Source organism: Heloderma suspectum, chromosome 4 (genome assembly GCF_057233095.1).
Source record: "Heloderma suspectum isolate Gila_16-S chromosome 4, 16-S_ref, whole genome shotgun sequence".
Lineage (NCBI taxonomy): Eukaryota > Metazoa > Chordata > Lepidosauria > Squamata > Helodermatidae > Heloderma > Heloderma suspectum.
Window position 1 is genome coordinate 298,054,877 of NC_139461.1, and position 26,747 is coordinate 298,081,623.

Sequence of the window (26,747 nt, forward strand, 5' to 3'; positions counted from 1 at the left end):
AGGCTGAACATCAGGAAAAACTTCCTGACTGTTGGAGCAATACGACAATGGAACCAATTACCTAGGGAGGTGGTGGGCAATCCCACACTGGAGGCATTCAAGACGAGGCTGGACAGCCATCTGTCGGGGATGCTCTGACTTGGATTCCTTCATTGAGTAGGGGGTTGGTTGGACACGATGGTCTTATAGGCCCCTCCAACCCTACTATTCTATGAACCTATGATTCTGTGATTCTACTACTAGCCTTATTTAAAGGCTTCTAAAGGTAATTCTGTGAGGCACGTAACCAGTAAATATAGAGCAACTGGAGCATTCGGGTGGTGGATTGTTGAGGTTAGATTGTTAGAGAACCTCATTTGCCTTTAATGGCTGAAAATTTCAATTGGACTGCTCTCCACTATATAGTATCCATTCCTATAGTAGACAACTTCTTATACTGTTTTTTTTTTAAGTGGCATTCATTTGCAAAGATGATTGCAAAGTAGCTAAATCTATTGCTTTTACTGTTCATGACTCTTAGGAGACAAAATGAACTTGCTAGAACATGCCTGGTATTCAAGTGCACTAAATCTAAAAAGTCTGAAATTCAATCTTAATCATTTTTGTAAGATGAGGGTACTTGTATGGACCTTCATGCATTGCGATGTTGACAGTGGTTATCATCTTTGTCAGGACACCAAGGAAGTGTCATGCCTTTTTATTAAAAACAAAACAATTTCTGTTCTCCGTTACCTATCTCTTACTTGTTTTCCTTGTTGATTGTCCACTGTTCAGATACGTTTTGATGTTGCAGATAGAAGGACTGGGAAAATAGTGGACAGATCTCTACTCTTCCATGTTAAAATTAAAGATATAAATGATAATGCACCTGAGTTTCGCAAGAAGGAATTTGATGTCACTATGAAAGAAAATCACAGCAGAGGTGAGTATCATTGAGACTGTGGATGTCAGGGTTGGATCTGAGCCCATAGAGCCCCAAAGCAGCTCTGATTCTGAGGAGGAGATACAATCCATGGGAGAGGAACCCTCTCAGGCTTCAGAGGCGCAACTGGAGGCAGAGCCCCCCCCCCCCCGCTCACATTCCTGGGAGCAACAGTGATCCTGGCATGGAAAGGGACGGGCAACTTGAGCTTTTAGACGTCAGGCACAGGCTCAAGCAAGAGATTGTGGGAGCCGAGCTGAGGCATTCAGCCTGATTGGCTCGACGTCAATAGCTGCGCCCCGAGGCCCCATGGGAGAGCGGGAGGCTTTCCCCTCCTACTCCTTAAGTTCAGAGAGTTGCCGCGCATATCCTCAAACGGGGACCAACTGACATCCTAACTCTTAGAAACCCCTGGTTGGTTGTTCCTTTGTATTTCCTCTGAGTCTCAGGCAATTAGCATCTGTAAGCTTCATTAGGTTGAATGGAAATAAAGCCTTGGAAAGGAGCCCTTTTTTCTGAGTGTTGATTCTGGCTATTGGAGGGTTCAGAAGGCAGCAGGGGCATTCCTGACAGTGGGTAGCATCAGATTGGAAATATTGTTTCTGCCCGTTGGTGTCTCTCGTATGATTGATTTTTTTGTATACAGCTCTTAGGACTGGTTGATGTGGCAGGTACTGACTAGTGTCTAAGCACCTTTTTTTTTAAATCCAGGACAGACAGGCACCTTCGCACAAACATACAGTCATCCCATATGTATTTCATGAGTCATAACTGAAACTTATTTTAATTCTGAAATTACATTTCCTGCATTTATGAAATTACACCATCACCTACACTGGGGCTTTCCTACCACACACAAAACCCTTTATTGCTGTTTTGGTTAACATAACATCCAGCCTGAAGAGGAGCATGAAGAAGAGCATCTTTAAAAAATAGGCTCCTATCAGCACAATCCTTTACATGTCTATTCTATTGACTTCAATGGGACTTATTTCTAGGTACGTCAGCTCACATATTAGCCTATAAACCATCAAGTGATGAGAAATCAAGTTGTGTCCGTGCATGTGTGAATTGGTCTTTGAATCTTAGGCCCAGATCTTCAAATACCTGTTAGGTAGGGTATTAGTGGAAAACAATAAAGACTGAAATAGTTAGTCTGCTCTAGGCCCTTAGACATATTGGTCCTATTCAACTGTAGTCACAAGGATAAAATACATTCACACATGACATGACTAGTTCCAGCACAATGTGGATGGAGATGTATATTCTATTGAAAGCAATAGATGGAATCCGTAGTTGGTTACATGTCTTGGATGCACATTAAAAAGTGCTCCTAAAAGCAAGGATATTCAGGATATTCTATGGAGTATACTGTGGATATTCTGCAGAAAAAGCAGCGGGGGAAAGGGAACAGTTTTGTGAAACCTCACACACATACTTTGTAGCTTATGATCTAATAGTAGAACCGGCTCTGATGTTGATGATCCTTCAGGGGTGCAGTCCTATTGGGGTGCCTGCCAACCTCTGAACTTGGAGGCTTTGGGGCATCCTATTCAGAGCAGGAGGAGCATGGAGGCACCTCCGCACTCCTCCCACTCTGCATTTTTGCTACATGGGCTTTTTTGCCTGTTTGGCTGGGACTCTGCAGACCAGGAGGGAAGGAGGCAAGGGAGGCTGGAGGATTTATTGTAAGCTGGCCTCCCCAGTCCCCTCCTATCCCTGCTCACAGCACTACCCCCTTTCCCTCCTCTCCGAGGTCACCTTTGCAGTCTTGGAGAGGCAGCTGGCATGGTTCTCTCCATGCCAGCTGCAAGGGGTAGGAGGTGGGGGGCTCAGATTCCTGGATCTGAGGTAAGAGTGCTGTGTTTCCAACCCCAGATCCAGGGATCTGAAAAATCCTGTGGACCCCCAAACACTGTCTAGGGGCCATAGGATTTCTTCCTCTGTGGCAAAACCCATTCCTCACATAGTGAGACAATGAAGAGGTGGTCTTTTCTGATCAACTGTGACAATACTGGGAATAGGAAATATAGTGCACGCATGAACTCTACACATAGACCTAAGAATGGTCCATGGTGTTGTTGAGCACTTACTATAAATATGTCACTTTTTGCAATTGTAGATGAACCAGTTTTTAATGTTACGGCTTTTGACAAGGATGAAGAAGGCAGTGAAAATTCTCGAGTGGCATATTCTCTGGTTTCTCAGACACCTCGTCCAAAACAACCTGTCTTCAGTGTTGATTCTTCCAGTGGCCTGATACGCATTACAGGATGCTCAAATTATGAGGTACAGTACTTGTAAATAAAGTCCATATTGATGTCTATGTAAGATCTGTGCTTTGGTATATACTTTGCAGTAAAAGTATAATGTCATCAGGCTTTTGCATGAGAACATAAGAAGAGCAATGCTGGATCAGAACAAGGGTCCATCTAGTCCAGCATTCTGTTCACACAGTGGCCAACCAGCTGTCGCCCGGGACCCTACAAATAGGACACGAGCACAACAGCACCCTCTTGCCCATGTTCCCCAGCAACTGGTGTACATACAGTGCCATGCACAAGTATTCACCCCCACCCCCCTTTGACTTTTCCACATTTTGTTGTGTTACAACCTGGAATTAAAATGGATTTAATTAGGATTTCTTGTCACTAAGCTACACGAAACAGTCCATAATGTTGAAGTGGATATGAATGTGAATTCATATCCACTCTGAAGTGAATAAATGAATGTGGATAGAATGTTCCACTTGGACCTGGGAAACCTGGCCCACTTAGCAATGACTCACTGGCTTGGGCAGTCACCCTGGCCTCCTTGACAGGGTTGCTGTGAGAATACAATGAGGGGTGGGAACCATATCTACCACCCTCAACCTCTTGGAGGACAACTGGCTGTAAATGCAATATCTACACAAAATTACATACCTTTGGAAATGCACAGAATACAACAAAATCACTTTGATTTGCCTAATGAAATGGTACTCAAATTGATCTTGTAACTGTTACAACTGTTTGGAACACAGAGCTGACATGGTGACCTCAACACAGACCCTATAGAAATCCATGAAGCAAATACTGCAGGTACCTTGATAGGAGAGTCAAAAGTGCCCAGTATTTACTTATGGCCATTGAGGCTGCACTTCAAAAACCCAGGTTCTAATATATTCTGACTGATCATAGTCCAAAAGCCTGTGTCAAAATACTTAACGTCATAAAGTACAAAAGTTTTGACTATCTGGATACCTTACAGAAGTTGTGGCACTTCCAAAATCTTAGCCAGTCTTATGAGCAAGTGTTGGGGAATCCCAGCATGTAAAGTAGTCACACTGGATATTTTAAGATACAGGAAGGTGATCTCTACCAAGTTGTACCAGTTTCAGTCATGTATCTTATGTCATAATTAAGGGGCTATGAACACTGTTCCCCAAAAGATACTGCTTGTTTCATCCATGTACTTTATGTTGTAATTATTGACTCTGAAAAGGGGTTGGGGAGGTTGCAACCCTGTAAATGCCCCCAGCAGTTGCTCATAAGACTGGCAGTTTTGGAAATGCTACAACTTTTGTAACATGTCCAGATAGTCAAACCTTTTGCACCTTATGACATAAGTATTTTGACACGGACTCTTGGACTATCATGAGCTGATGTTTTAAATCTTGCAAATATATATATTTCCTGTCTGGAGGATTTGCATTGTTTTTGGAGTTAGAGAATTCACATAAATATTTTCTAAAATTAATAACAAGTAGTGATCTTTTAATATTTTGATGTTTTTAAGACTGATAGAGCCTTCAAACTTCTGATCAAGGCTACAGACCATGGACATCCACAACTGTCATCAACAGCAACAATTAATATTGCTGTAGAAGATTCCAACAACAATCTGCCCAGATTTATACAGGAAACTGTAAGGATGTGGTGACTGGGGACACGATTGTTTCCAGTTATATGTTGTTTTTAGTTGTTGTTTTTAGTTATATGTTGTTTATTTTGTCTTTGTGCTTTTATATAAATGGCTTTTAAACTTTGTATATTGTATTTTAATGTCTTAACTTTTTTAAACCGCCCAGAGAGCTTCGGCTATGGGAGGTATAGAAATGTAATAAATAAAATAACTAAAAATAAGATAATTTCCCCTGAGAGTTTATCCTGAGTGCAGTTGTGAAGTGTAAAAGTGGCTGTGACAAAATCACAGTGGTTTGATAGGGCCTTAGGGTTTGATTAAGCTACATCTAGATAGTGGGGTTGTGAGAATAGGACTTAGAAGGGGTAGAGTAGGCAGAGGAAGACTTGAGAACTGAGTGATTAATTGTAAGATATAATATCTCTTGTATTAAATAAACTTTAATTTGTTTGTTTTTAAATTACAAAATCCCACATCTTGTTCATCTTTCTGTGCTATCAATAACATTACTATTTCCTGGGTACTTCTCTTGGTTGGGTGTTGTTGTTCAGTCATTAAGTCGTATCCGACTCTTCGTGACCCCATGGACCATAGCATGTCCTGCACTCTCTCCCAGAGTGTGCTCAAGTCCATATTCATTGCATCGGTGATGCTATGTAGTCACCTCATCCTCTGCCATCCCCTTCTCCTTTTGCCTTCAATCTTTCCCAGCATCAGGGTCTTTTCCAGGGAGTTTTCTCTTCGCATTAGGTGGCCAAAATATTTGAGCTTCAGCTTCAGGATCTGTCCTTCCAATGAGCAGTCAGGGTTGATTTCCTTTAGGATTGACTGATTTGACCTCCTTGCATTCCAGGGGACCCGTAAGAGTCTTCTCCAGCTCCACAGTTCGAAAGCATCGATTCTTCGGCGCTCAGCCTTCCTTACAGTCCAGCTCTCACAGCCATACGTTGCTACTGGGAAAACCATAGCTTTGATTATACGAACCTTTGTCGGCAAAGTGATGTCTCTGCTTCTTACTATGCTGTCTAGGTTTGTCATAGCTTTCCTCCCAAGGAGCAAGTGTCTTTTAATTTCATGGCTACAGTCACCGTCTGCGGTGATCTTGGAGCCCAAGAAAGTAAAATCTGTCACTGCTTCCATTTCTTCTCCTTCTATATGCCAGGAAGTGATGGGGCCAGATGCCATGATCTTAGTTGTTTTAATGTTGAGTTTCAAACCAGCTTTTGCACTCTCCACTTTCACCCTCAACAAGAGGCTCTTTAGATCCTCTTTGCTTTCTGCCATTAGGGTGGTATTGTCTGCATATCTGAGGTTGTTGATAATTCTCCCGGCAATCTTAATTCTGACCTGAGATTCATCCAACCCGGCGTTTCTCATGATGTACTCTGCATATAAATTAAATAAGCAGGGCGACAATATACAGCCTTGTCGTACTCCTTTCCCAATTGTGAACCAATCGGTTGTTCCATGTCCGGTTCTTACTGTTGCTTCTTGACCCTCGTACAGGTTTCTCAGGAGACAGGTAAGGTGGTCTGGTACTCCCATCTCTTTCAGAATTTGCCATAGTTTGTTGTGATCCACACAATCAAAGGCTTTAGTGTAGTCAATGAATCAGAAATAGACGTTTTTCTGGAATTCTCTTGCTTTCTCCATGATCCAGCGAATGTTGGTGATTTGATCTCTAGTTCCTCTGCCTCTTAGAAACCCAGCTTGTACTTCCGGTAGTTCTCGGTTCACATACTGCTGAATAGGGATGTCAGAGAATTCCGCCACGGATCTCGGGGAGGCTGAATGCCAGTGCATTCGGCCCCCCGAAATCGGTGGTGGAACGGTCTGCCCCCCGCCCCCCCGGACGAGACTTACCTGGGGCGGATCTTCCTGGCGGCAGCGGCTCCGGCGGCGGCGCGGTGCGGCGGCGGCTCCGGCGGCTGGTCTTCCGACCGGCTGCCGCTGCTGCCATTTCCAGTTAAAAAAAAAAAAAAAGACGTGATAGGCTACATAAAGATTTACGTAGCCTATCACAGCTAGGTTTTTTTAAAAAAAACCCGTGATAGGCTACGTAAATCTTTAAGTAGCCTATCACAGCTGACTTAAAAAAAACAAAACGCGCGTATGCAAATCGTGGCGGCCATGGCCGCCGCCATTTGCGTTCCTTATTTTGGCACATCTTAGTGTACGTCAAGATTTACATAGACTAAGATGGCGAAAATAAGGGGAACACAAATAGCGTTTTGCGTACGCGCGTTGTTGTTATTGTTGTTGTTTTAAGTTAGCCATGATAGGCTATGTAAACATTTACGTAGCCTGTCATGGCTGACTGCAGGGACGCAAACGGCGGCAGCTACGGCCGCCGCCATTTGCGTCCCTGCTAGCCAGCGGCTGGATGTCCAGATGCTGGCGGAGCCGGCCGGTGGCTCCGCAGAATCCCTGCAGAGCACAGCCAGCTGGCCAGGATTCCGGGGGGGGGGAGGAACGGAGCGCCTCCCCCGCGTCCAGGATTCCGGGGGAAGGGATGGAGCGCCCCCCCCATCAACATAATCCGCGAAAGGTAAGTGACTTTCATACATCCCTACTGCTGAAGCCTAGCTTGTAGGATTTTGAGATAACCTTGCTGGCATGTGAAATGAGCGCAATTGTACGGTAGTTTGAACACTCTTTGGCATTGCCCTTCTTTGGCACTGGAATGTAAACTGACCTTTTCCAGTCTTGTGGCCACTGTTGAGTGTTCCAAATTTGTTGGCATATTGAGTGCAGCACTTTAACAGCATCATCCTAAGGGAACCAATTAGGCATATAAGGTGTCTCTTTTACCTGGTGAATTTAGGGGCTGAAGTTTGTGGGACAGTGGGGACAGCTATCCCAAAGTGGAGGAGGCAGACGGACCTGAGGGAGGGTTATGTCACAGTGGTCCTATGAGGACCTCTTTAGGAGATTGCTTTCTGTCCATGATGACATCTCCACGAGTCCAGTAATTTCAATTTAAAAAGGAGAGACAGGATTTTGTGGGCAGATTGTAAATCAATCTTGAGGGGTCTGTGGGAGGCTAGGAAGCAAGGCAGTACTGAGGACAGGAGATTTCTCCATGTCATTTATTTATTTTAAAATATTTACATCCTGCCTTTCTGTCTGAAGACAGGCCTCCAGGGTAGGTAACAAAATGAAAACTAATACATAATAATAAATGTAAGATTTCATATGTGACGTAAGGTCATAGAGTTAGGTTTGTAGTGATAATGCTTCATTTGTTCTTTCTGAAACTTGTTTGCTACATGGTGTGCTATATTACTAGCCAAGAGCCCATCCAATTTGACTGGGAAATGGGAACTGAAAGTAGGGATGTCAGAGAATTTCGCCACGAATCTCAGGGAGGCCGAATGCCAGCGCATTCGGCCCCTCGAAATTGGTGGCGAAACGGTCTGGCCCCCCGCCCCCCCCAGGATGGGACTTACCTTGGGCAAATCCTCCTGGCGGCGGTGGTTCGGCGGCGGCGGAAGACTGGCTGCCACCGCCGCCATTTCCAGTAAAAAAAAAAAAACCCAAAAAATGTGATAGGCTAGGTAAAGATTTACGTAGCCTATCACGGCTAGATTTTAAAAAAATACTGTGATAGGCTACGTAAATGTTTACGTAGCCTTAGCCTATCACGGCTGAGTAAAACAAAAAACCGCGCGTACGCAAATGGTGGCGCCCATGGGCGCCACCATTTGCGTACGCGTGGTTTTGTTTTTTGTTTTTTTACTCAGCCATGATAGGCTACGTAAACATTTACGTAGCCTATCACAGCTGACTGCAGGGATGCAAATGGCGGCGGCTACGACTCCCATCGGTAGTGCATGCCCTGGTCTCCTCTCGTTTAGACTACTGTAATGCGCTCTACGTGGGGTTACCCTTGAAGACAGTCCGGAAACTGCAGCTGGTACAGAACGCGGCGGCTCGCCTGATTAAAGGCAGCCGCCGGCGAGATCACATCACTCCAGTGCTGAAGGAGTTGCACTGGTTACCAGTTGTTTTCCGGGCCAAATTCAAGGTGTTGGTTTTGACCTTTAAAACCCTATATGGTTCCGGCCCAGCCTATCTTAAGGAGCGCCTCCAGCAACACCAGACAGGCCGCTTAACAAGATCAGCCTCGGATGGCCTTCTCTCTGTCCCATCAGCCAGGACAGCTAGACTGGTGGGGACAAGGGAGAGGGCCTTCTCTGTGGTGGCCCCCACTCTGTGGAACTCCCTCCCTAGGGAACTCCATCATGCCCCCTCTTTAATGAGCTTCCGTCGTGCATTAAAAACGTGGTTGTTCAGGCAGGCATTTGGGGTGAGTTAGGGTATTTTTAAAAAAAAAATTATGGTAAAATTTTATTGTTTTAAATTGTTTTATGGTGGGTTGTACATCACCCAGAGTGGCTGGGTGACCAGTCAGATGGGCGATTAATAAATTTAATAAATAAATAAATAAATAAAATTTGTGGCCCGGCCGGCCAGGATTCGGGGGTGGAGGGACGGAGTGCCTCCCCCCCGGCCAGAATTTCGGGGGGAGGGACGGAGCGCCTCCCCCCTGCCAGAATCTCGGCGGGAGGGATGTACCGCCTCACCCGCACCGCGAATCAAATTTCATTCAAGGACTTTCGTACATACCTAAGAAAGTTCTAAACCTTTCAACACTGTCACCAAGCCCACTTTCAAAGCAGAGAAGGTGTCCTGATTCTACCTGCTACAACTATCTTCTGTAAGGCTGTTGATGAATTACCTGGCTAAATGTCCATCTTTATGCTATTAAAGTTTATGAAGAGAAGGGACAGTCAAGCTTAATGGGGTGGCGCAGTTGATCTCCCACCTAGCCTTCCATGGGCCAAATGAAATCAGGGGACAGAACCCTCCCCTGACTTCAGAGCCATCTCCCAATGTCATTTGGTCCCTAGCAGGTGTGGTGAGAGTATCTGCTGTGGGCAGGATGCTGGCCAAGCATTCCCCCAATCTACTTCTTATCTCCGATCACAAATAACAAGGGGATTTTCCTGTGCAGTGACCACCTTCCACTGGGAGGGGAGTGGAACTCAGGTGAATCCTCTTGTTATCTGCAATCACAGATCAGAGATATGAAGAGGTTTTCTCCCCCCACCTCCCCAGAAACTCCCCATAGCCTCCCAACCAGGGGGAGGGGCCTGTGGAGGAAGTCCTGGGCTCTGTTGGCCAGATGAGCAACATCAGAGGGCTGGATTAGGCCTGTGGGCTGGAGTTTTCCCTCCAAGATACAGACTGAGGGCCTCTTGATTTCCTCCCCCGTAACTGTTGGTGAAGGCCAAGACATCTATTGTCAATGGCAAAATTGTTCCCAAATGCAGCATTTTCCATGTGAAGAAGAATGATTGGCAGCCACTGAATTATAGAAATCAATGTCAGCCAATTATTGATATAGAAGAAAATAAGAGTGTGCACCTGGGAGCACCATTGGGTGGAGGCTACCTGCTTCTTGCTCCTGATGGTCCGAGACATTTGGAATCTCTCCTGCCACTGCCTGCATAGCTCCATCTTTGGTTCTGTGTCTTGGTCACACTGCAGTGTGACAGAAAGGGGGAGGGGATGCTGGGAACTGCCTTTGATGCAACTAGATGTCCGTTCTGTGTCTTCCAAGTATCGCCTGGATGTCCCAGAAGGCAAAAGGGAAAATGGAATCCTGCGCCTCAGCGTGGAAGATAAAGATTCTCCCAACACGCCTGCTTGGAGAGCCAAGTATAAGATAGTGAGTGGAAATGAAGGAGACAATTTCGTCATTGCAACAGATCCTAGTTCCAATGAAGGGGTTTTAAGCATTGTAAAGGTAATGCAGATTGGCAAAACCATAGGTGAGATTTGAGGAGTCATTCCATGGTTTAGCTCAGCCTTCCCCACCCTGTTGGTCTACAGCTTCCACCATCCCCAATCAGGACAGATGATGGGAGTTGTAATCGAGCACATCTGAAGGGCACCAGGTTGGGGGAGGCTGGTGTAGCCAGTCAGAATTTACTAATGGCCGATTCTGTTGTTTGGCTTTTTCAGCCTTTGGTCTATGACGGCACCTCTGGGAAGAGACTTGCAATTTCTGTGGAGAATGAAGAGCCCTTCTTCTTATGTGAAAGTGGTTTGGTGCAGAGCGCTCCTCCTGTGGCCTCCTCCAAGACATCTGTGAACATTAATATCATTGACAGAAACGATGCCCCTCAGTTTAATCCTCCTATCCTTGTTCTTCGGCTAGAGGAAGGTGTGATGCCTGGGACCAGGATTGTACAATATACTGCTAGGGATCCAGACACAGCGCCACACACCATCAGGTGGGCAGTTTTGGCTGGTAATTGTGGTATGAACACCCTTAATTATTATGAGGTCTTCTGAGGAACCCTGCATAGGGCTCCACACCGGCAAGAGGTTCACTCCATGAGTAGCCAGAATGTGGCCTTTCTGTGGTGGCAGCTTAACAGAGAATCCATTCCTTGCCTCACTCTATCTTTACTTTTAGATGAGTAGAATATTACAGCAGCAACAACAACAACAACAACAACGACCAGTTGGTTACCCACAAACACGGTTTGCAGAAAAAATCAAATCTAATGAAAGGTTTAACTTAAGTAACTGTGTTTATTGAAACATTCAAAGTGTTACATATTTTATCTTTACAAAACTTCCTTAAATACAATGTTCTTGGTGTAAACTCCAGAGCGGCCACTGCTATGTTTTTGTTCTGGTCCATCAACAACTTGAATCTTGAGGTGTACCAAGAGTGCACAAGACTCATGGCAACGTAGATCTGTCCATGGCAGAAGACAGGTGTATGCAGATAGATGCCAACTTGGCCCATAGTCTGTCCCTGGCTCTTGTTGATGCTAATGGTAAAGGCCACACAAGTGGGGAACTGGTGACGCTTGAATTGGAAGGGGAGAGATGAGTTGGAAGGTGCACGGCTGATCGTTGGCAGGAAGATCGGCTTGCCCTTTGCTTGTCCTTTAAGGACAACTGATGCACAGTTATTCTGTATGGCAAGCATGACGAACCTTGTGCCATTGATAAGACCCTGGGTCACATCCAGGTTCCTTAGAAGGATGACCACAGCACCCCTCTTCAGAGTCAGTTTGCTTGGCAGCAAAGCACTTGGGTTCAGAGTGTTTAGGAACTCCGAAGTATATTGCACATCAAGCCTGGGATCATCACCTGCTCCTGGTGGTTCCACATGGACCTGTGGCCTGACTGGAGCCCACCCAGAGAAGAGCCTTCAATGTGGTAGCCCCCTTTCTTTGGAACTCCCTGCCCCTGGAGCTCAGGCAGGCACCAACACTGTGTTGCTTTTGGCACCTCCTGAAAACAGCTCTTTTCCAGGAAGCATTCCTTAACTAACCACCCATAGTTTTTATTGGCATTCTGTTTTTAGAAGAATGATTTTAATAACAATGTTTTAATTCTTTTTATATTTTTACTTTTTTACTTATGTTCACTGCTCTGGAATCTGTTTCAGGTATGGAGCAGTGTATAAATTGTAAGTCAATCAATCAATCAATCAATCACCAGTGACTTCATCTGCGCTCAAGTAGGTCCTTACCTCCCCTTCCATTCTGTCCAATACCAACTGGTTGATGTAGTCACAGTGCTTGTTTTTGGTACACAGAATGACCTTGCCTGCATTAGCATGTACAGCTGCCTTGCTAAAGTCAGTCCCATAGACAGCAGAGACAATGTCCTCATTAACAATGCATGAGCCTGGGATCTTGATCATGTCTTCTCCAACAGCTAGGAAGTCTTCTGCGGAACCATTACCAACAGTAAGAAGTTGGGCAGCAAATTCAAATTCTTTCTCTAGGGTGTGCATGTTGCTTGTAAGCTGGTATTTGGTGACACTGTTCCAGGTGTTGGATTTCTTGACTGGCTGGCCAATGATGGCTGTATGGGCACCATGTGGGCCTAAAGTCACCACCAAACATGATAGACTTTCCATTGAATGGGTTGTCATTGCTCATGAGCTCCTTCAGCAGCCTGTCTACACAGTCAATACCCAAATTCTTGTTTAAAAAAGCTTTATGGATACAAAGAAACTCCCAGCTTTAAATTATAGTGAAAACTGTCGTTATTCGTGGAATCTGCATGTCAAGAGCTTTCCAATGAAGTGTGTTTCATGAGAATCTGTCAATGGGAAGGCAATCAAAAAGGGATGACCAACTAACTCCTGACTTGGAATTATAGATATAAGAAATAAGATAAGATGATAAAATCTAATCATTTCCTTTTTAAAATATTGAAACAAATCGTAAATAAGTAACACACTTTCCTGATCCCAAAACCTCTCAAATGAAATCCATGTGTGCCTAATCCTTTATAAGCCAGATTAATCACTGGGGTAAGGGGAGCCTTCCCCAAGGTGACACCTTCCAAATGTGTTGGACTACAACTCCCAGAATCCCCCAGCCAGCATTGCATAGTTGGCTGGGGGATTCTGAGAGTTGTAGTCCTAGGACATCTGGAAGGCACCAGGTTGGGGAAGACTGCGTCTTCCCACCTTCTTATTGTTGTCAAGTTTACATTTGAGCAGGCTAGTGCTTCATTTTCTTTAAAAATTGAAGTTGTGAATTGTTATGGAAACACTACCATCTGGTCTTGAATCTCCTCCCCTAATTCCTGACATGGGAGAACCAGATTCCTGTAGTTACACAGTGCCAAGAGGAATGCACTCTGCACCTCCTCAGAGACACTAATCTGTTCTTTATATGTTTCAGAGTTGTCCTCTAGCACTGAAAACCAATACTAGGGCTGAGTTCTGCCACAAATTAAACTCTGGGTTAGACAGGATAATATGGGAAAGCTGGACCAAACTTGAAATGGACCCCAGAGGCTGCAAGAGGCATAGATTCAGCTTGAGGCCAGTGATACAGACACACAGTGGACATCAGTGTCCACAGCAGAGAAGGGTCTTTGCTGCTGTGGCATCCCAGTTGTGGAATGCCCTCCCCTTGGAGGCCCGATTGGCGCAGATGTTGGTGTCGTTTCAGCTCCAAGTTAAAACATGGCTTTTCACCAAAGCCTTTGAGGGCTAACTGAATTCCCTAAAGTTGCACACCATTATAACTGTTTATTGTTTTAGATTTTGTAATTGGTATTAGCGTGTTTAATGGTTTAATATGCTTTTAGCTGTTTAAATTATTTATTGTTTTATACCGTTTAAATTGATTTTATTGGTACGGTGCCCTGAGATCTTAATGACATGGGGCAGGACACAAATGTTTGAATTAAATAAATAAATTAAATTAAAAAATAAAAAATAAAATCACTGGGATTGCGTTTGCCCTATCAGGACTCTGTGATTACTTTATAGGCCAATTTCACAACAGTCTCTATCTGTTTCCTTTTTGCAGCGCTAGTTTAGCTCTATGATATTTGGGGTAGTATCCAATGCCACTCTTGTCTGGGTGGCTCAAGCACGCCGGTGGTGGTGCACACACAGCCCCTACGACTGGTGGCCATGGCGTAGTGCTTCCAGGGGCAAGTGCTGAAACGAGCCTGCCCCTTCCAGAAATGAGCTTTCCCGCTCATTGCAGCATTTCCCCTTGGAAGTACCACATCACGGCTGCCCGTGGTAGGGGCCGTGCATGTGCCACTGCTGTTCCTGGGCAGTCCGTGCAAGGGCGGCATTGGATACCGCCCTTGGTTTCCAGTTCTGTGGAGGGTTGGGAAGCAAATGCTGTCTGCTATACTTAGCTGTTCAGGATGTTTTATCACTCATTTTTTAAATGTTTGATTTGTTCGTTAAGATACAAAGTAGCTTCTGACCCAAATGGCTGGGTGACTGTCGATGAAAACTCTGGGATTGTGATGACTCTGAAAACACTTGATAGGGAATCTCCTCATATAAACAACAGTGCATACACCATTGTGATTCATGCCACCGATGATGGTAAGTTCCTTCTCAAGCAACAGCTGGAATCCACCAGCTACTTGCTTGTCTCTGGTGCTCTTGAAAATTGTGGGAGAGATTAAAATATTCATGCTGCAACCAAAGCTTCGAATGGGGCAGTATCCAACTGGGCGGTTGTGCTGATTCTGTTGTGCAAGCGGCGCCCACCACTTGCACAACAGTGATTTAGCATTTCCATGGGGCAACCTGAAAGGAGCGGAAACACTCATTTCTGGAAGGGGCCAGGTTGGCGGAGCTCACGTAAGGGAGCTCTACCAACCTGCCCCCTTACAGAAATGGGTGTTTCTACTCGTTTCAGAGCTTGTGCTCGGAAGTGCTAATTTCCCAATGTGCAAGTGGTGGGGGCTGCTTTTGCAACAGAATGGGCAGGGCTGGCTGCATGCAGAACAGAAGCAGCATTTGGCCTTGCGCATGGACAAGCAGGATTGGATACTGCCCACTGATCCAAATCTGGTACAACTTCAATGGGCTTTTTGGGACAAAATTTGGCTGCCTTTCTAAAATGCTTTCCTTTACAATAATTAGTGTATTTCCTCAGGGATAGGATTCGCTTGGGTATTTTGAATGAAGTTTGATATGGGCCACAATTATACAGTAATAGAAATGCTATGGAATTTTGATGTTTTATTTGTATGTTGCACATTTCATAGTGTTTTATTAAAATCAATATATTGCACATATAAAAAAGCTTCAGGATTTGAATCAGAGCTTTTCAGTTTTGACTTTTTTTATATCCCATTTCAAAGATTTACTTAAATATTAATGTTGTTCCTTACTAACAAGTCAATAACATTGCCAAATCCAATACTTCTATAGCTTTCTCTCTTCTAAAATTATAAATGCTGCAGCCCTATACATGCATAATTGGGGGTATGTCCTATTAAACTTAGCATGATTTCATTTCCGATTTAACATTCATAGTTTTGCACTTTAAGCTAGGGATGGGCGGACGGCTTACCTGCCGTCCCGGGGGGGGGGGGGTGTCCGCAGGGGGGAGGGAGGCGATCTGCCCCCACCCCCGGAATCCCGGCTGGCCAGCTTCGCTCTGTGGCGATTCCTCAGAGCCACCAGCCGGCTCCAAAGCACCAGCGATACGGCCACCATTGCCATATCGCTGGCTGGGCTGATTGACTGTGGATGCAAATGGCGTCCAGTATGCCATTTGTGAGAATAGCAAGGAGAGACAAGAAGGCCTTCTTAAATGAACAATGCAAAGAAATTGAAGAAAACAATAGAATGGGAAAGACTAGAGATCTCTTCAAGAAAATCGGAGATATCAAGGGAACATTTTGTGCAAAGACAAAGGAACACAACAATGGCCACAAGACTGGAAAAGGTCAGTTTACATTCCAATGCCAAAGAAGGGCAATGCCAAAGAGTGTTCAAACTACCGTACAATTGCGCTCATTTCACATGCCAGCAAGGTGATGCTCAAAATCCTACAAGCTAGGCTTCAGCAGTATGTGAACCGAGAACTACCGGAAGTACAAGCGGGGTTTCGAAGAGGTAGAGGAACTAGAGATCAAATCACCAACATTCGCTGGATCATGGAGAAAGCAAGAGAATTCCAGAAAAGCATCTATTTCTGCTTCATTGACTACGCTAAAGCCTTTCATTGTGTGGATCACAACAAACTGTGGCACATTCTTAAAGAGATGGGAGTACCAGAGCACCTTACCTGTCTCCTGAGAAACCTGTACGAGGGCCAAGAAGCAACAGTAAGAACCGGACATGGAACAACCGATTGGTTCAAAATTGGGAAAGGAGTATGACAAGGCTGCATATTGTCACCCTGCTTATTTAACTTATATGCAGAGTACATCATGAGAAACGCCGGGTTGGATGAATCACAGGTCGGAATTAAGATTGCCGGGAGAATTATCAACAACCTCAGATACGCAGACGATACCACCCTAATGGCAGAAAGCGAAGAGGATGTAAAGAGCCTCTTGTGGAGGGTGAAAGTGGAGAGTGCAAAAGCTGGTTTGAAACAAAACATTAAAACAACTAAGTTCATGGCATCTGGCCCCATCACTTCCTGGAATATAGAAGGGGAAGAAATGGAAGCAGTGACAAATTTTATTTTCTTGGGCTCCAAGATCACCGCAGACGGTGACTGTAGCCGTGAAATTAAAAGACGCTTGCTCCTTGGGAGGAAAGCTATAGCAAACCTAGACGGCATAGTAAGAAGCAGAGACATCACTTTGCCGACAAAGGTCCGTCTAATCAAAGCTATGATTTTCCCAGTAGCAACGTATGGCTGTGAGAGAGCTGGACTATAAGGAAGGCTGAGCGCTGAAGAATCGATGCTTTCGAACTGTGGTGCAGGAGAAGACTCTTACAAGTCCCCTGGACTGCAAGGAGGTCAAATCAGTCAATCCTAAAGGAAATCAACCTTGACTGCTCATTGGAAGGACAGATCCTGAAGCTGAAGCTCAAATATTTTGGCCACCTAATGCGAAGAGAAAACTCCCTGGAAAAGACCCTGATGCTGGGAAAGATTGAAGGCAAAAGGAGAAGGGGATGGCAGAGGATGAGGTGGCTAGATAGCATCACCGATGCAATTAATATAGACTTGAGCACAGTCCGGAAGAGAGCGCAGGACAGGAAGGCCTGGCGTGCTATGGTCCATGGGGTCACGAAGAGTCGGACATGACTGAACGACTGAACAACAACAACAATGCCATTTGTGGCCGTAAAGGTCTTAGTTTAAGGTAAATGCAGCTGTAAATGGCTGCATTTAGCTTAAGCTAAGACCTTTACGGCCGCAAATGGCATACTGGATGCCATTTGCATCCAGAGACAGTCCCCCTCAGCCAGTGATATGGCAATGGCGGCCATATCGCTGGCGCTCCAGAGCCAGCCAGCGGCTTTGCAGGATTGCTATGAGGAGGATCCGGCTCCGGATGGGTCCTCAGGGAGGTGGAGGTGAGGGTGCCATTCTGCCACGGACTCCGGGGGACCGGATTCTTTAGAATCCAGCCTCATTGGGGTCCGTGGCGGAATTCTACGCCATCCCTACGTTAAGCCTAACCACAACTGGGAATAATAATAATAATAATAATAATAATAATAATACTGAAGTCTTGAACTTTTATATTTATTTTTGGTAAGTAAATTTAAGTTAGGAATTGCTCTTCAGGCATTTTCCTGCACATACGAAGATTTCAAATGACATTTAAATCCTAACCATATTCACATTGATTTCACTGGGATTTACTTCCAAGTAAATGTGCTTAGGATTGCTACCCAAATATGAAATGTTTTGATGGAAAGTTTCTTTTGATTATCTGAAAAACAATTTGTTATTCATTCTCAACCCTTCCTATCTTTTTCTGGTAAATGATGGAAAGATCGGTGAAATTGAAATAATGAAGGTATGATGTTTCTCTAGATGGTGAATAACTCAGTTTAGTTTAACCTTGTAGCCCCACATCCCCAGTCTCCTCCCTGGCTCCTGGACCACCTCCTTTTCCCCACCTCCACGCACCGTTTTGTGAGTGTGGACAGGTAGCCGGCACAGTTCTCTCTGCAGAGGCTATGAGGAGGAGAGGGGTGGGGAAGCATGGTTTCCTTACTCTGAGCTCAGAGCCCTGTCCACAAGCTTGGAGCCAGGAAACAGAACAATCCTGTTTCCCCCAAGATGCTGACTAGGGGACATAGAATTGCTGCCTCTGATACATAAAGCCAGGTAATTGTCACTGCTTAGTAGTAAATAATGGAATGAGGATGATATTTGGTCATTTATCAAAGTTAGTTGGGGCAGTTGGTTGACTTATACAACTGGTGACCCCCAAGCTGGGCATAGCCCACCAGCAAGGTATGTTGGTCCATCTAGGGTTTGATAAACCTCCTCCTTGTGCTAATCTGCTTGGGACACTTAACAACAAGAAAAAGAGGTGTTTGTCATAAGAAGCTGCCTTATGACTGAGTCAGACCATAGTTCAATATTGCCTGTGCTGATTTGCAGCAGCTCTCCTGGGCTTCAGACAGGGGTCTTTCCAAGCCTATCTAGAGAGGCCAGAGATTGAATTAGGGAGCTTTTCTGTGCAAGCCTGTGCCTGCCACTGACCTACAACAATTCCCCCAAATCTCAAGCATCTGGCAGCCCACAATATGTGGCTGGTGGGTTGCAAATTATGCCACAGAGCACATGAAGTGCATGGAGGCTCCTCTAGTGTAGTTCAGCTCCAGTATACTAGACAAAGAAAGAAAGAGAGAGAGAGAACAAAGGCATTCTCCCATCATGTAAAGAAAAAATGCTGTGAAGTCATACATTCCTTTTTGACCGCCAGATGAACTCTGACATATGATGTGTCCTTGAGAGTTTGCCAAACAGGTCCAGCTTGAATAGTGTATGATGACCTGAAGTTGACAACACATGTGGCCTCTGGAGCACAATGGTGCGGAAAGTGACTAAAGCCCATGGGTGAAATCCATCTCTTATCTGGAAGGTTCCTTCCTGTTCTGGCAGTTCTTCAGTTAAAGCAAAATGCTGTGTTTCGCCATTAGGTGTTCCACCACTGACTGGCACAGGCACCATCGAACTTCACCTGTCTGACCTTAACGACAATGCTCCAGTGTTAGTTACACCATCTTTGGTGGTCTGCGATGGAAAAGAAAAAGACCGTTTCATTGTAAAAGCAGAGGATAATGACTCCTATCCATATGCAGGTCCCTTTATGTTTGAGCTAGGAGAGGCCTTGGGAAATATGAAAAATTCTTGGAAACTGGGAGAAAACTTTGGTAAGTTGCCCTCAAACTGTGATGTGGCCTGCCCTGTTTCTTCTTTGTGGCAGGGGTGGGTCTTTAAAGGGCCCTACAGGCAGGCAGGGCAAGAGGAAGATGGTGGAGGCTGGCAGGAGATACTGATGTTAGAACTGCATGGGACAGGTAGCAAGAAGCTTGGTCAGAGCAATACCAACAACAGAGCTGTGCCTGTATTGCTAACTACAGGGGGAGGAGAGGACCTCCACCTTAAGCCCAAGACATCTGCTTCTCCCTTTCCCTAAGAGGACAGTAAGAGGAAAAAGTAAGGGAGGAGGAGAGATGCAGCTGTGAAGGAGAGAGAAAAGGAAGCATACCACAGTAAGGCAATTGATGGGAGGCATATATAAAGAGACTTAACTGTACATACATAAATAGACCCTGCATATTAGCTGTGATGTCCCCATGTTCTGTAGCCCAGAAGGAGTTTGTCAGGGAAGATGTGTGTGAGGAAGCATGAAGGGCTCGTCCCAGTGACACCCCACACCCCACGACTTTTCCAGTTTTCATCCAAATTGGGAGTCGCATCTGATATAATTTTTTCTGCCTGTTGCCTCCACCTGGAGGATTTGCAAGGATCCATCCAACTCCAAGAATCTCAAAAGGGTTTTCATCTGGTTGGTGATATTTGGAAGGCATCACGCTGCTAGTTCTTGTCTGCAGTATCAGCACTGTATTGTCGGCAGAAGTAATAACCTAAGAATGTGTTCATCCTTCTCTCTCTTTGCTTTTTCAGGTGATTCAGTTGAGCTCTTTCTGTTGAGAAGCCTCCCTCCAGGCAATTACTCAGTGCCTTTCCAAATTTGGGACAGGCAGGGGCTTTCCAGCAAGCAGAACCTGCATGTCACGGTGTGTCGCTGCCTGGATGGGATCACGTGTGAGCCAGAGAAGAAACTGGCCTTCGGCTCAGTGAGTCTCGGAGCAGGAGCAGTTGGTGCAATCTTGGCTGCGTTCCTGCTACTGATATGTGAGTAATGTCGTCATGCTTGCATTTTGCTTACTGGTAGAAAGTATACACTTGTGTCTAGGGATGGATAAACTCATTAGAGTCCGTGCTCGCGGGCGCTCCAGCAGCCGTCGCTGCCGCCCGCCCACATGAGCCAGGCTGCGCGAGCCCCCAGAGGGCTCGGCAAGCAGTCCAGGAGCGCACTGCACCTGCCCACTCCTCTATGCGAGCCTCCATCTTTCACGCAAGATGGGGCTCTATTTTTTTGGTGGATTTATTGCTGCGCACAACGGTGGCTGGAAAGGGCCATTTCCACAACATTAGAGGCCTCTAATGTTGTAGAACTGGCCCTTTCTGGCCACCATTGCTCACAACAATAAAATCTATGAAAATGTAGAGCTCCATCTTGTGTAAAAGGGGCTCTATATTTGTACTGGGTACTGGGAGGGGAGGGGGAGAAAGGGTCATTCCTTCATCCCCCTCCCATCTCAGGTCAGCTATGTGGGGGCAGCGGCTTGATGAGAGGAGGGTGGCGAGAGGGGCTTCCCCCTCACCTTCCCCCTTCCCTCAAGGCGCTGCCTTCCAGTAGCTGGGAGGGGAGGAGGAGAAAGGACCCACCCCATCCCCCACTGAGCTGTGCACCTGCAGCAACTGGTTTTTAAAAAGTTAAATTTTGTGCACAATGGGTGGACAGAAAACGCAAGATCCATCTAACTTATGGAAAATAGCAAGTCACTATTTGCGATTTGGTTAGAAATGCGTGGGCGGGGCTGGTGAGTCCTGGCAGTTCATGTAGCTTGGCAGGTGGAGGTGGGGGCTCAGCAAGCCAAGTCAGGAGGGCCAAGCACGGGGGAGTCCATTGGACTCTATCCCCTGCACGGATGCTTGCAGCATCCCTACTACTTGTGTCTTGTACACATGGCATGTGAATACATTATCTCCATTACTCAACAACTAATTTTTAGCTTGGGTGATATTTCAGTTCACCCATTTCAACGGGGCTTTTCAGCCAAGATATGTGGATGACCTATGCTGGGGACTGGATTGGAGGAGTGCAACCCTACAAATTCTTCTGGAACTCTCAGTGGCTTTTGATACCATCAGACATGATCTCTTTCTAGTCCTCCTGCTGGGGCTGGGCTTTTGGAGTGCTGTATTACAGTGGTTCTGGTCCTTCCTATCAGGTCATGGCCAGAAGATGGTGTTGAGGGACTACTGTTTGGCACTGTGGTCATTGGTCTATGGCAGGGATGCACAACCTTTTGGGCCTTGAGGGCCAAATCTCTGAGAGGTTGGAGAAAAGCAAGTGATTGGAAGTGCCACTGCAGGTGGAGATGTGGGGTCTGGCGGGCCACCAGAAATGGCTTAGTGGGCCACATGCAGCCTGCAGGCTGCACTTTTTGCTGCACTCCTGTACTGTGGTGTCCCACAGGGTTTGGTTCTGCCCTCTGTGTTACGTAACGTCTACCTGAAAGGGATTATATGGAGCTTTGGAGTGAGATGCCACCGATATACTGATGACACTCAGCTCTGTTGCTTTTTGTTACCTCTCACTCCAAGAAAGCAGTCTGTACACTTGAACATTCCCTAAATTTAATAATGGGCTGGATAAGGTTGAGCAAACTGAGTTTAAATCCAGAAAAGACAGAGCTCTTGGTCAGCAGAACACCCAGTGTGGGAACTGGGATTCAACCTGTCCTGGATGGGGTCGGACTCCCCCTGAAACCACAGGTTTGTTGCTTGGGTGTGTCCTGGATCCTATGCTGTCTTTGGATTTTCAGGTGCCAGCAGTGGTGAGGAGCCTGTTTGCACAACTACATCTAGTCTGCTAGCTGCAGCTGCTCCTTAGTCAGACTGATCTGGCAACAGTTATCTGTGCCTTGGTTACATCATGGGTAGACTACTGCAATGCACTCTACATGGGGCTACCCTTGAAGAGCTTCCAGAAGCTTCAATTGGTTAGCAGCTAGGCTGCTAACCAGTGCATGGTATCGTGATCACATCACTCCAGTACAGAAAGATCTGCTTTGGTTGCCAAGTGTGTTCTGGGTCCAGTACAAGGTGTTGGCTTTAACCTTTAAAGCTCCAAATGGCTTAGGGCCTGGCTGTCTGAGGGACCAACCATCTAAGTATGAACTTTCTCAATTATGAAGATCAGCAGAAGAGGTCCTTTTGATGACACCCTCTCTTACAGAGGCCAACTTGCTGAGTATGCGGAAAGGGCTTTCTGCTGTCTTGCTCCCAAACTCTGGAATGCACTCCTTTTAGAGTTGTGACTGGTCCCTACTCTCTCTGCAATCAGAAAGGAGGTCAAAACACATATTTTGAACTTGGATTTTAAAGTTGGTATGGTTCTTAAGGTGTTTTTTTAATGTTTTACTGTGGTTTGGACATCAGGTTCTAGCAAGGGCACTAGTGCACACTGCTCAGTCACTCCCACTTGTCTCCTTCTGCTAGGAAACACTCCTGTGATTGGGGCCAGCACGTACAAGCCTGTGCTGCAGATGTGTGGATTTTCTCACTGAAGAAGTTGTCCCTTGCATATATGTATGCAAGACACAAAGGGCTGTTCAACCACTTCTTCATTGGAGATTTCATTTTGAAGCTGCCTTGCAATGAGCCAGAGAATTGGTTCAAGGCCTTGCACAGAGATCTGCTGCCTGCCTGATGGTTTTTTAATCTGAGGAGGCTGGGGATTACATTTGGGACTGTATGCAAACTGAAGCTCATGCTCGGCTGCTGAGCTGGAGGAGCCTGGTGTCCAAGAATTGTCACTATGCTGAATATGCTGTCCCAACTTCTTATGAAATGGTTTTGTCAGCCCCTCTTCTAGGGTGCTTCCAGAAAGACAGCTGATGCTACCAATCAAAAGGTGCTGTGCAGGCGTGCAGCTATTCCCTCCCTCCCTCCCTCCCTCCCTCCCTCCCTCCCTCCCTCCCTCCCTCCCTCCCTCCCTCCCTCTTTCTTTCTTTCTTTCTTTCTTTCTTTCTTTCTTTCTTTCTAAATTGAGCTTCTCTGAAGAGAAAAAAAGATGGAAGAAGTGGTGGGAAAACATGGGAGTGTTAAAACTGGAAGATAACTTCTGGACCCCGCCAAAAATTGTGTGAACAAAGCAAGCAGTTGCACATGAATTGCCTCGTCTGTGCACCCAGCAAGGTGGTCGTTAGGAAGAAGATGCTTGTAAAGGATGTAGAGTGCTAGTGACAAAGCTCTTTTCTTTTCCTTTTGTGTAGTGGGCATATGTCTCCTACTATGGTGGTCCTCAGAAACAGAGAAAGGTGCTGCCTCCTTTCCATATGAAGCAGGTCATCAGACTCTGATTGCCTACAATGAGGAGAGCCAACCTGTTTCGTCTCAGGTGAGAAATTTCCCACTCCCTATGAAGTTCCAGAGCTACTGGGTTTACAGCACAAACCAATGCAGGCCCACTCAGATGTAACTCTCATTGAGTTCAATAGGACTTATTCCCAGGTATGTGTGTGTAGGATGGCAACCTTCACTCTCTTTGGATGAGAGAGAGCTGGAAACTTAGGGTGTCTTTGTAACACCTGCCTCATTTACAAATATACAAGCAGAGCATGTTGAAGGCAAACGGACTCCTACAGCAGATGCCCTGAGAACCCTTGTGCAACCCCCCTCTCCAAGAAGGCACCCCCAGTTTTAGTAACTCCATCAGGAGGCTTGCAGGAGCCTCTCTGTCTGTTCAATTCATAGACATTAAAGCAGGGGTGCACCATCCACAGGCCTCATCCAGCTCTCAGAAGCTTTCAGTGAGGCCTGCAGAGCTGTGGTGACTCGGCCACTTTCTCCCAGAGCCCAGCTGATGAGGTGGACCCTGGGGGTAAAAACACTGATTGGAGATTAGAGAAGCTTTCCCTAGTTAGCACTAGCAGTGACAAGAGAAACCCTTCTCTTACCTCTGATCACTGGGAATAAGGGCAAGTTTTCCCTAGCACTGGCATCTCTGATCAGTGAGAAGCCTGAGCGATCAGAGGTGAGAGCAGGCTTTCCCTTGCCATTGTTAGCACTGAAAAGGGAAACCCTGCTCTTATCTCTTGATCCGCAGTGACTCTGCCTTTGAGACTGCAGTTTTCCTGCTGCTTTCTGCTGGGGGTTGGGAGAGATGAAAGCATCTCCCAACCCCTTGCAGTCCATAGATTTCAGGGATCCCTGAGCATTGAGGTGTGTGTGTTGAGGTGGGGGGCAGGGGCAAAGTGTGTGTGTATGTTGGTGGGAGGGAGGAATGTGAGTGTGTGTGTGTGGAGATTATATCTGCAGGTGTATGTGGGCAGGGGTCAAGTATGCATATGTGGTGTGTGTGTGTGTCCGTGTGTGTGTGTGCGCATGCATGCATGCGTGTGCTCTGGGTGTAAGTGCACATGTATGCATGGCCCCCAGATCCCCATCCAACAGCAGAGGTGGCCCCCATGGCTGAAAAGGATGTGCACTGCTGCATTACAGGAACATTCAGGTCCTCTGTCAGAAGTTACTTGAAGTAAAACCATAGCGATAGACCCACTTATAATCATTATAGGCCGCTTTCACGCATCACACTAAACCATAGTTTAGTGCACTGTGAGTGAACCTGAATGAGCTCAGTGATCCTCTCACCTGCACATGTTCTGTTTTCCCCTCCCTTCCTCCCACATGGCCAGGAGGAGGAGTCTGGAAGCTGACGCTTCCATTTTGCTTAACTGCAGCTTGTGGGTAAATGAAGCAGATACCGCCATGGGCTCAAGGTGGCTTGTTTCATATGAACTATAGCTAATGACAAACTGCAGATAAGCAAAAGCAGAAGCAAGAGCTTCCAAACTCCTCCTCCAGGCCACCTTGCTGAAGGAGAGGGAAGTGCACAAGCCCGAAGCTCACCACTGCTCATTCATGTCACACTAACCTATGGCTTTGTGTGACATGCGAAAATGACCATTCTGTCAAACCTGCAGCAACACCCACAGGCACCTAGGAGAAGCCCTTCTTCCCATGTTTGTACCTACAATGTATATCTTCAAAAATCATAATTTGGAGTAAACCAGGAGCATAATGGTTCCTAAATGACTAGTTTATATGAACAGTAGATTTACTTACTTACTTACTTACTTACAATATTTATATACCACTGCACATCAGAGATTTCAGGGCAGTGAACAACAAGATAAAAGAATAAAACACCATATTAAAAATTTTAAAAGAAACAGATTCTGAATTTAATAAACCGTGGCTGGTCACTCAAAGAAGGTCTCCCGAAATAACATGTCTACAGGAGATATAGAAAGCAACACAACGTTGGTGCCTGTCTGACCTTCGAAGGCAGGGAGTTCCACAGGAAGGGGGCCACTACACTGAAGGCTCTTTTCCTGGTGGACTCCAGCTGGGCCATGGGTCCATGCAGAACAACAAGGAACATGTCCTCTGATGACCTCAGTGACCGGGTAGGTTGGTAAAGGAGAAGGCGCTCTCTCCCTGGCCCCAAGTTGTTTAGTTGTTTTAGTGGTTCATCAACTACCAGTTTCCCCTTGTTGAATAAAGACCACACCATTACTGATATGAAATCCAGTGTGTATAGTGGGGACATTAAAGCCGTGCATGTGCTTGTCACTGGATGTAAAAGATGACTCATGCCCCAGAGTACACAGAGGCTATCCTGTTGTCTCACAGCAGGTACATGATTTCTGGATGGTTAGTCTGCATGAACCATCCTATTTTTTAATGTTTTCTAATAGTACAAAGGGGATTTCTGGTCTTTTGTAACAAGACATTTGATTGAAACCTCTTGCTTTGACATCCCATTTAGGACACGCCTGATGCATGGAATAGTGTAACACTACCTCCAAGGAAGGTACCAACAGCAAAAGAAAAACCACAGCCTGATGAGGTAACTGCAAAACTCCTATCTGGAATACAGTTTTCCTCTCTTTCATATACACTGTCCATCACCATGGGCACTCAGAAGCGTTTGTAAACAAGCTTCTTGTGGATTGAGTGGGCTTTGTACAAATGGCCTTGCACAGTTCCTGTGCATTGTGTAGGTAGGAGAAGCTTCTAGTGAAGGGTTTCGTATTTCTGCTCTTCAATGCAATATCAAACGTAAGGATGCTGCTGTTAGACTGCATCTCCCTTCAGGTGTGACCATTTGCCATACTGGGTGGAACTGACTGGCTCCCCAAGCCACTGGTTCCCTACCCTTGAGCTGATGCGTGCATAAGGCTTCCGACGTCATGCCTGCTCGGCTCCTCCTCTGACTCTATGCCTGAAATTTGCCTTGTATAAAGAAATATGCCCTTTTA

At 45.9% G+C, this 26,747-nt stretch overlaps 1 protein-coding gene across 6 annotated transcripts in view; it reads left to right on the top strand.

Moving 5' to 3' along the window:
• Window positions 1–26,747, top strand: part of CDH26 (cadherin 26) — a 67,211-nt gene that overhangs the window by 34,944 nt on the left and 5,520 nt on the right. For all 6 annotated transcript variants that reach the window (XM_084854313.1, XM_084854311.1, XM_084854310.1 and 3 more), the window contains exons 5-14: window positions 775–922; window positions 3,045–3,211; window positions 4,700–4,828; window positions 10,452–10,637; window positions 10,856–11,127; window positions 14,587–14,729; window positions 19,263–19,496; window positions 20,254–20,484; window positions 23,697–23,821; window positions 26,255–26,335. In XM_084854313.1, coding sequence (XP_084710439.1) covers window positions 775–922; window positions 3,045–3,211; window positions 4,700–4,828; window positions 10,452–10,637; window positions 10,856–11,127; window positions 14,587–14,729; window positions 19,263–19,496; window positions 20,254–20,484; window positions 23,697–23,821; window positions 26,255–26,335 — 1,716 coding nt within the window. The remainder of the gene's footprint in view (window positions 1–774; window positions 923–3,044; window positions 3,212–4,699; window positions 4,829–10,451; window positions 10,638–10,855; window positions 11,128–14,586; window positions 14,730–19,262; window positions 19,497–20,253; window positions 20,485–23,696; window positions 23,822–26,254; window positions 26,336–26,747) is intronic.